Genomic DNA, 11,298 nt, shown 5'->3' with positions numbered 1-11,298 from the left:
TGAAGGTTTTGGTTACCTACTTGCCCACTCTATTTCTTTTGGTTTGGTGCATGCCATTTCCTTGCCTGAGTCTGCTTCCCAGCTTGTCAATGGCACTCTTCTGGATGATGAGGATAATATCACTAATGCCTTGTAATGCTTGGATACCTTTTGTTAAGCTTTTGGTTTGACTATTCAATAACACAAGACCCTCTGTTATAGGCAATCCTTTCTTCCGACTCCACCTTGGCTTGCTCAATTTGAGTGGAAATGGATCACTTATGGGGATATTTTTTGATTTTTGGGTATCCCCTTTGCCTTTCAAGCTTCTCTAGTGGATTTGTGGAATGCTGTGCTCATGAAAATTGAAAAAATATTGACTACTAGCTTACCAAATCCCTCTTTCTTGCGAGGAAATTCTGAATTTGCTCAAAGGTGCTAATTGCTACTCATGTGTATCACTCCTCTTGTTGGGCTCCCTCCAAAGCCTCCTACCTCAAGATGGAACACTTGCTTTGTGACTTTCTTTGGGCTTCTAGTTTTCATCATCATGGCTTTCACAGGGTTGCTTGGAATTTTTGCTGTCTCCCTAAAGAGTCTAGAGGTCTTGGCCTTCTTTCCACATAGAAGCAAGGGCTTGCTCTTTGTGCTAAGTGGATTATTCATGCTCTCATTGGTGATGAAGCTTGGAAAGTGTTGGTTCGATACTATACCTCTTCTAGATTTCCTATTAATAGGCCTACATGGAAGGGGATTGGTCTTGAGACTCTTCTCATTATGTAGGAACCTATTCATATCCAAGGCTCTTTTGTTGTCAAGGGCACTAGAAAGCTTGGGAAGATGTAAAGCCATGACTTTGCTAGGATGGTGATGGGTTTTGTGATGGGCTTTCTTTGAATCAACAAAACCTTTGGTGGTCTCCACTATTTTCCATTCATGGTATTCCTCTAGCTAAGAATCAAGGCGCTAGTGCTCTGTGTTTTTTCAAATGTGACATTATGAATCCTAAGGACCTCTTCTCTAGGGTCTCTATGAGTCTAAGATCTTGGGAGGATATGTAGGTCTAGTTTTTTCTTGCTTGTCTAGATCGACAATATTTTGATTTGTTTCTTTCTATTATTCTCAATCATTTTCTTTACAAGTTGGGAATCCAGTCTATGCGACCTTGGTGGAAAGACTAGAAGTGGTATCCTACTACACCCTTCACCAGTTATAAGCCCAAGTTAGGGTATTGATGGCTTTCTCCCCATCTCCCTATGGTTGATACTCTCAACCAACAATGGCATCTTCAATTTTCTCCTCATCATTGGAGGGTTCGATTTGATACTATTTGGGATGTCATCACAGAGCCTAAGATTGCCCATTTTTCTTGGTTCTTGCTATTTCAAGGGCTTTCCCTTGGGTCGGGACTTGAATATCTTGGTTTTCTTGATCCTCAGTGTCCTTTTTGTGGACACAGTGAGTCATTTTTGCATATTTTCTAGTTTTGTAGGTGTGCTTAGAATTATTGACACTAGATACATGATTTTTCTAAGGCTTTTAGGCCAGAACCCTTTTTTTGGTACATGATTGTTTTGGGTGATTCCCTGAGGATTCCTTGTCAATTTACCTAGATCTGACATACTTTCAAGATGGAGATTTTTTTAACCTTGTGGAAAGATAGGAACATTGTTCTTTTCACTCACAACTTTCTTGATATCAATGTTTCTATGTACACTAAAGCATGCATTTGTAATAATATCATGTTGTAGATCTAGGTCCAGGCCAACAAGGTGGCACTGGAGGTGGCCCACCTCTACAAATTTCTCAATCATTGGGGTAACAAGCCTTGCACGGCTGCCAAACTTCCTCTTGACTCTTTGGTTGACCACACTCCATCCCAGGGCCGCTTATGGGGTCACAGTTCTTTTGCTTGTCGTTCGCATATGCCACTCCTACAGGCTCCCCATCACTGCTCTCCTAGTGGTGGTGATGCTTGTTGGCAGCACTGCTCGGCTTCTCTACCTCATCGTGGTTCTAGTTGGTCCTCAACTTCTGTGGCTCCAAGTGGTCTTCCCTGCTTGGATCTGGCAATTTCTCCACCGTGAGTGGAGGAGAAAGACAAAGAGAAAGGTGTTGATGAAGATGTTGTTAATGGATGGATTGTTCCTAGTCCACCTACCAATCCCATTGGAATTCCCAAGGTTATAATGATCGTGATGATCCCCCTTTGGCTTACATTGCTCTTGCGGCATGAGGGAACTACTTATATGTTTTTTTGGTGAATAGTTGTTGTTTCCGGCTTCTACCGTATGAACTTTCACGAGGTTATCTTGTATCCCCCGATCCCTTTAACATGTAACAAGTATATTAGTTTATTAATAGAAAGGGACTATTCATCAAAAAATAAATAAATTTAAAAGGTTATTATTATTCTTAATTGGTAAAAGGCCAAGGCCCTATAATTTATTTATAAATTAAAATTACAAGAGTTCTTTATTCAAATATGCACTGTTAGGAAAGAATGAAGAAGAAAACCTCCCGTATTACCCAGGATCAAAGTTCTATATTATTACATAAGTAAAAGGGGCATACCCCAATTTACAAAGTCTCAGTAGGGATATTCCCTTTACATTGAATATAAATAAGTTTGATACATATAGTTTTAATATCTGACTTCCTTTCACATAGAATATTATATTAATTGAAGATTACATCTCACTTTTGAATGGAATCTTTCTATATGAGTATCATCGTCTTCCATATGTTTTAGTCATTAAATTGTAGATGTTATCTGGAGTGATTCTCTATGATCTTTAGCTTCCCTTTCCATTCTGCAAGCTCATATATAAACACTACTCAAGAGAAATTTGTTACCAAAATTTAGAGATAAAAAAGTTCTATTATCCATCCTTTGGAAATAGTGTTTTAATTAAAAATTAAGACAAGAATCTTCTTAATTTATAGAATATCACCAAACTCATTTCATTAGGCTTCTGAGGTATCTAAAATTCTGCATTATATATATATATATATATATATATATATAACCATAAAAAGGATAAAGATAGATCAACCGAATCTAATAGCAAAATAAGAACCTTGATCTAAAGAATACTAACAACCTAGAAGAAATTGAATGAACTCATCTTAATCATCTTCCCTACATGAGTTTAACCATCAAGAATATCAACTTCTCATTGTTCATGCGAATGACCTACTTTTACTAATTGATTAAAATAATAATAGTACAGTTACCAATATGAACGCTATGATAAAGTTAAGGAGTTTGGTTCCTCGGATGGCTTTTGATGATCCCATTTAGGATATGAAAAAAGGATTCAAGACTCTAAAGTGATATCTCCACCAATTACATCATTATTGGCTAATTGATATGTTGCCTTGTTCCCTTCTTGGTAAATATGTTGGAATTTGATATCCTCAAACATGTCTAAGAGGGGTAGAATTGTTTCCAATTTAGAATTGATGCTCCAATTAGGGGTGGTTCTCTTTCTGAAAGCGTTAAGAATAATTTAGGAAATTTATAAGGTTATTATTGCATTTATAAAAAGTAAATGAATAATTTTAAACAACATTAAATTTAATGTATTTGATTATTTACTATCAACATAATATATCTTATTATTCCATTTCCTAAAATCTTGGCAAAGAGAATGAATCATGGAACTAGCTTCCATAAAAGGGGTCCTATAACACAAAATCAAAACAATCAATCAAATTGATGGAAATTAATTTTAAGAAAATATGAAATTCACAAATAAATTTAAAATCCTTACAAATATTTCGATTACATAAAAAATGTTATTGTCTAATCAAGAGTTTTTTCATATTGTTGATGTTTCTTTAATTTTTCAATAATTTTTTAGTTTATTATTATAAACTATTATATTTTTCACTAGTATTCTTTTCTTTTGTAAACACTTGTTTATTAATGAAAATTAAAAAAGCTCACCATTGTATTGTAGACTCTTGCCTTGCTCTATAGACTATTTATAATTAATAATTAATATTCTAAAAACTCTTACTTTACTCTTTATTTATTTATTTGAGAGACTATTTCTAATTAATAATTAATATTCTAAAACATTAGTACACTATTTATAAAATATTTTATCTTTCAAAAAAATATCCCAATTCACTAAATATGACAATGAAGATTTAGAAAACAAATTTCATCGTTTCAATTTATATATGCTATTTTTCTTCAGATTTATATAAAATCTTAAATCATAAGAATAAAATTAAAAATACATCAGACTGGAGAATTCTCTTGTATCTACTGAGAAAATTATTACATATAATCTTCACTTTTACCATCTTTATCCTGAATGGCATTCAATTTTCAAATGCAAGCGGAATACTCATCGAAATCCCAATATCCATAAAATCAGTTACACCGTCTCTGCAATTTGGATGTATTTAGCGCTGGATCCCCTGTTTCATGTGAGCTTGGTTGGAATTAAGAACAAATCCCAGATGGATCAGAGAATCTGGGGAGTTGTATGCCCAATATAAAAACAATTCCTCTGCATCAATTACGAGATTTTTAGAGTACCCATATGAAGCTGGCATCACAAATTGTTGTTCTGCGCCTTCGTGGTTTAAGCTGAATGATGAACTTTACGGTAACAATTAGCAGGATTGACTAATGCCCCACTGCACATATTTCCTAGAGTGTATTGGGAATCAGCACACATTTAAATATAGCATTTCATGTTTTAAAATAGTGCTTACGCTTATGATTCCCATGAATTTGTTAACAGGTTTGAGTGTTGTAATAGCTAACCTCAAGTTGACCAGTTGTCCGTCCTGTTCTGTTCTGTAGACTTTTGTTTCTTATAAATTCATTCCTTTTTATCTCTTCCATACCGATTTCTTCACTGACAATCCATGTCTGTACCGTTTGTTCTGATCTTATACTGAAAATATCAGTTAAATCTCATAGCTAGACCATCAATCGACTTCCTCTGAGGAAGGATCGGTGAATTGTAGGTAAGAAAATATCTCAAACATGTTCTACACTCTGTTCAGCTCAGAAATCATCATTCAGCAGTTTTTTCTTAAAATTTATGCTCTACATTTTGTTAAGAAGCGTCCTCTTTTAAATGGGTTTTTTGGGATGATACCGTGTAGAACAATAAATATATGATCAGGCTTTGGTGAGCCCATTTTTGTTTGACTTCTGGCTTTTCTGAAACTGACGTGTGCAGAAGTTCTGATTTCTGCGGCTGTATATCTATGTTTATGTTCAGGAATTTCTACTTTGTCAAGTCAGAGATATATCTGAGAGAGTATTAATTAGAGATATTGATATCTTATGAAACATTTTCATCTTAACTTCAGTTTCTAAATCATTCTGAGGGCTGTTTGACATATTGAGGGTATCTATCGTGTTAGATTAATCATTTTTATTTGAGATAAGGACTCAGCATCTAAATTTGTCTGGGGTAAGATTCTGGTTTCTTCTTTCTGATATTGGAACATTACATTCAGTAAGACTTGATTTTTATTGAATTTTTTAAGAATCTTTCAACTTCGTCAACAGAACAGATTGGACATCAAAAAAATTGTGAACTCTTTGACACATATATGTTAATTGAATGGAAAACTATTTTCTCCATATATATGTACACACACACTTGTTGAGCGTGTTGACTTGGTGGTCAGCACCTCCTTAAAGATTTGTATCGGGCTTTAACAGTTTGAGCTTTTGGTGCAATAGCAAATGCTACTAACAAGTGGTATCAGAGCCTTGGGTCATGGGTTTGAGTTTCCCTTCAGTGGGTACTGAAGATTCAGTCAGTATTGAAATAGAGATTCCCGGATAAATCTGGGTCTGCACATTTGTATTGGACCTTAACAGTTCAAACTTTTGGTGCAACGGCAAAGTGCATGCCGATTGCATGAAAACTTTGTATAAGTGCTAGTTGAGTGGAAAAGAGTTTTGTTTGGTATTTATGATGGGTACATTATGAAAGGTAGACATGCTGATTGCTTCTCCTTCAAAACATAATATCTAGACTGAATTGAAAAGACTTGCATTTGAGTTCTGATCATCTTTATGCATTTGGATTGGTGTAAATTTAGAAACCCTAATTCAATGTCAAATTTTAACTTTGCAGCATAACTTTGCCGAGGACAGTAAGCTCCCATGGAATCTGTATCGTGTGCATTCCAGGCAGGCAGACTTCTGAGGATGCTGGTCCTGCTGATTCTTCTTCTTGGTTTATTGAACTTTGAAGGTAATTAGTTTATAAGCAATGTCATTTTTATTTATGCTGTTTATAGGGCGTTGAAGATAATGATTCTAGAATACAGTTCTTTATTGGCTGATATTTTCCATAGTTTGACAGAGAAGCTGAAATGATTGAATTTCTTTTATGGGTTTAATGCAGATGCCGAGGGAACAACATCCAAGGTATGTCCATGATCAGAAATAAAGTTTACATTATTCAACTGGGCATGAACTTCTTGGGAAAAGAAAAATAGTTTGAATTTAGTTATATTCTATTTGAATTAGATTAAATTATTATAACTTGATTCACAAATATTTATTCAAAGCTCTGTCTCTTTCTGGTGGACAGTAAAACCCCTTATGTACATTGTTGATTTCTAGAGAATCTCTTCATACATTATATTGGGACTCAAGAAAACTACTGAACTGTATTGCCTTACTATTAATTCAATTCACAGATTTATTAACTCAAATCCACCAATTTTCTTTTAAAGTACCTTCTCAATCTGATGGACAGTTAAACCCTTATGAGCCAAAACCTTTATGTGCATTATTTATTTCAAGACAATCTCTTTATAGATTATATTCGAACTTCAGGAAACTACTGAACTGCTTCACTTGCTATTTACTCAAATCACAGATTTATTAGCTCAAATCAACAAATTTTCTTTTAAAACACCTTTTACGTACATAAACCTTTATGTGCATTATTGATTTCAAGACAATCTCCTTCCAGATTATACTGGGACTCCAGAAAACTACTGAACTGCATTGCATTATTATTAAGTCGATTCACAGATTTATTAACTCATTTCACAAATTTTCTTTTAAAGAACTTTCTCAATATATGTAAAACCCTTGTGCGCATTATTGATTTCAAGACGATCTCTTTATAGATTATACAGGGACTCCATGAAACTATTGAACTATATTGCGTTTACTATTAACCCAATTAACAAATGCTCTTCTAAAGCACCTTCTGTATCTAATGCTCAGTTAAAAACCCTTATCTGCATTATTGATTTCAGGACAATCTCTTTATAGGTTATATTGGACCTCCATGAAACTACTGAGCTGCATTCAATTCACCAAATTTTCTTCTAAAGCACCCCTTCTTAATTTAATGGAGAAGTAAAAGCCCTTCTGTGTATTATTGATTTCAGCTCTTTTAATTAACATTATCAGATTTCTACAATTTATTTGAAATGTGTGAATTTTATTTCTGAATTGGATTCTATAAATTCTTTTAGCATCAACATTTCAAATCACACTTGAATCACACGTAATCTACAATCTCTTTATATTATATTAGATATCCAGGAAACTACTGACGTGTTGCATTACATTGCTGAAGGAAATGGCGGGGAAGGATGGGAGTAAAAGTGAGCCAATGGGGGTATCAATATTGTCAGGCTCAGGACCCCCAAATTGCAGAAACAAATGCAGGGGATGCAGACCATGTGTGCCTGTTATCTTCATTGTTAGTCACCAGCACCATCAGAAGCCAACTTTTGATTCAGCTAAAAGGGGAGAAGCTGACTATTTTCCCGAGGTTTGGAAATGCAAATGTGGCAAAACTATCTTTGAGCCATGAAGAGAAAAGGCACATTCTATATCGCTCAGTTCAGTCATGCAATGTGTGTGTATATGTGTATAGTGATTCTATTCTTGTAATTGTGATTCTTTTGCTATTCTTATAAGTTTGAAGATGTGAAGAAAGATTATATGTAAAGCTATACAAGAGATATGAAGCAATATTTTAAGGGTTTTCTATACCAGAAGCCAATATGTGTAGATATAAGCTCATGATTTTGTCTATGTAATGTCAGAATTGAGCAAACGACCATAGGTTTCCTGATGATAAATTACATGGAAGTTTTGATATGGTGATACTTATTGAAAAGAAAGGGATATTTTTGAAGGAGAGTTGAAATTTATCACCAATTGTCATAGTATTTTTTCTTTTTTAAATTTATTATTTCTTTCATAAGGCTAATTGACCAAATTGAATCAATTAGCTTTAGATATCAATTCCTCCAATTTGATTAATATTTACTTGATTAATTGCTAATCAATATCTATTACAACTTTCTCAAATTTTTATTTGTAAAGGGTTCAAGTCCCTTTAAAACTTGTTTTGGCCTTACTTAAAAACTTTTTCTAATATTTAAATCCGCATTAACTTTAACTCTTATATGTATAATTTTGTCCATAAACTTGTCACACTACTAGACAAGTGTTCCTACCTCACTCACACTTGCGAGCATGCCCTTGACCCTCCATATCTCTTACACTTGTCTTGCTCATTCATGTATAATGTAACATTCATATCTGTTACACTTATCTCACTCACACGTGTAAGATGCTTTTCATCTTCCACATATCCCCACTCCTTTTCTCACAAATATGTAAGAACATCCCACACACAAATTATCTTGTTTACACATATTTGAGAAGGCCTAGCTCTCACATAATTTTATTCACTTCTTGTGACACTTGACATTGTTCAAAATAAGTCAAGATTAAAGATCACAATTTGACATCCTTCACAAGTGAACAAAAAATAGCACAATCTTATAGTATGTCTACCACATACAAAGTGTATAAAAAATGATTAGCCTTGCACATTTTGGTAAGGATGATAAGATGAGAAGGTAGGAGTGTAGCTTTGAGTTCTCCTCCAAAGGTGCAATACTGGTGAGCTCAGTTGACAAGTGTTAGAGGAAGTGACAAACATGAATATACTAGTTGTCTCAAGTGACGAGGGTACAAGTCTCAATTGTATGGGTGAGACAAAAGCATAAAATAACATGACTAAACTTAAAGCTATGCATAAATAGTATTGGCATAGCTGATTAGGTTGATATAGTAAGTGATGATGCAAAGAAGAAGTGATTATTTGGTTGCATGATGATCTATTATTGTATTGTCATTGATGTCAGCTATTGACTTAGTATTCTTAGTATGTTTCCAAGTATAATTGGGTAGATGTAGCTAGTGTAGAGAAGAATTATATGATCAATGAAGTAACAATACAATTACTATGAGCAGTTAGTGATAATCAATAGATGATTTGATTGGTTCATCAGATCTAAGATGAATGGAGTGGAATGATCACATGAGGATGTTCACTAGACAGTGAAGCTCATTTAGTTATGATGGAAACTCATTATCAAGATAGGTAAAGCATTTTCAAGATAGAAAGATGATAGGTAGAGATTTTTGGGTTAGACAAGTGACCTTTGAAGCTATGATAGAAAGGTTAAAGAAGAGATGCATAGGTTAACAAAGAATGAATTCTCATGTAATGATCAATTAAATAAAATCAGTGAAAGGTGTCAAGGTTGCAATAACTTGGGATGAGTCAACTATAATTATGTGATGTGGATAAACATGTGGAGGTGATGTCATATATCACAGTGGTTGAGATCAAGTTTGTGAGGAAGATTCTAGAGGAAGATTATGACAAGTCAAAACAAGTTTGACCTCTGGGACATAATACTATGAATTAGTGGTGCAATCATGTAAAGTGACTTGTAACATTAACATCTAATAGAAATTGGATCTGAGTGAGATATTTGAATTTTCTAATTGTAATACATTTAGAGTTTTGTTAGGTTATAGGAAGGGAAAAAAACTAGTATAACATGTGAAAGAATAGGTTTGATGTTGTTGATTGTGGTCTAGTTGGTGTATGAAGAAGTGGAAGGTGTGGTCCAACCAAAGAGTAGAGAAGAGAGTTGAGAAGTGTAAAAGATCTTAAGCAGATATGAACAGGCAGAGGTAGCGTTATTTCACATATCAATCTTTCTATTGTTCCCCAACAGTTATGATAGGTGAAATCTCTTAATTGGGTGGATCCTCATAGGTCCTTATTGTAAATGCTTTAACATGGTGGCACTTTAAGTAGTGTTAAAATTCCTTTAAAAAGTCTACTCCTAAGAGGATAAAGCTCTTAACATGGTTAGAGGTAAATCCCCTAACAGGTTGGCACTTAACTGTGTCTTTGTAAACTCCTAACCGGGTGTACTTGTAAATAATCCAAATTATGTGTGGGTAATAATGCCCACCTTAGTTTTGATCTAAGTTGGGTTTCCATGTAACCAAAATACCTATTTCAAATGTGTGAATGATTTCATGTGTTGGATGTTTCATTTGATGCTTTAAGTTTGATTAACGATTAGTGGTTTAAAAGGTAGAAAAGTTGTTTTATGATAAGTGACCTTTCCCCTAGTAATCTAATCACTTAGGATAAAAAATAAGCCAATCTTAGAAAGATGATAGGCTAACTAGGTTCATAATAATTCTATGTAGACTAATGTAGCCCTCCCACCTTTAAGTGTAACTTACAAAGTATTGTGTTGAAGATTATGAGTCTAGGCTAGTAGCGCATAATAGGTACTTGTACAATTGTATTGCAAAGTGAGTAAAGGAGAAAATTTGGTTGAAATAAAAATCCCATCGAAAAGAGAATGATGGAAGAAATGAAATATACAAACTTTTCTTGAAAGACAAGACTCACAATGACCCCCCAAGGACAACATCTAATACAATTTGTTACTCCCATAAAACATTCATGTTTCCAATTAGTACCAAAAAGATAGTGAAGGAGAGAGTGAATATGTTAGTCGATGAACATTGTCACCAAGTCACTATATTGGTTGAAAAAATAAGGAAGAGAATTATGTATTGGTCAGTTATTACTGAGCTATAGTTCATACTGAGTCATTATATATTGACTGAGTACTGAAGTCATCAAGCATGCAAAAGCATAACCAAGTTTAGAGAATACGAAGTGACAACATAGTTACTCGACAAAGAAAGAGTGTAAATTGAGTTGTACAAAGGGTACATACAAGTTTGAATTGGAAAAAAAATTGACGTGAAATGATCATATCGAGTGGGAAAAATGGTTTACGTAGATCGAGGAAAAGATTTGAAAATATTTATTGGTAAGTGTGAACTAACTACAATTGATTAAAAGGAAGAGAAGACCAATATTAATGCAGAGAGGAAAAGTACGAAATAAAAACTATTCTAGATCATTGATTTCATTCTATGATACATTCTAGAGGATTCCTAAA

General features: G+C 34.0%; 1 protein-coding gene across 1 annotated transcript; it reads left to right on the top strand.

Annotated features, from left to right (window-relative positions):
- Positions 1–4,860: 4,860 nt before the first annotated feature.
- LOC149529424 (EPIDERMAL PATTERNING FACTOR-like protein 3) lies at positions 4,861–8,115 on the top strand. The gene is made up of 4 exons (XM_089811246.1): positions 4,861–4,971; positions 6,102–6,221; positions 6,375–6,397; positions 7,569–8,115. The coding sequence occupies exons 2-4, from the start codon at positions 6,131–6,133 to the stop codon at positions 7,806–7,808; spliced, it is 354 nt and encodes a 117-aa protein (XP_089667372.1). The 5' UTR covers positions 4,861–4,971; positions 6,102–6,130; the 3' UTR covers positions 7,809–8,115.
- Positions 8,116–11,298: the final 3,183 nt, after the last annotated feature.

This window comes from Cupressus sempervirens, chromosome 11 (assembly GCF_028749045.1).
Source record: "Cupressus sempervirens isolate cs-2001-9-10 chromosome 11, ASM2874904v1, whole genome shotgun sequence".
Lineage (NCBI taxonomy): Eukaryota > Viridiplantae > Streptophyta > Pinopsida > Cupressales > Cupressaceae > Cupressus > Cupressus sempervirens.
Note: the sequence above shows the minus strand (reverse complement) of the source record. Positions and strands in the feature narration are given on the sequence as shown.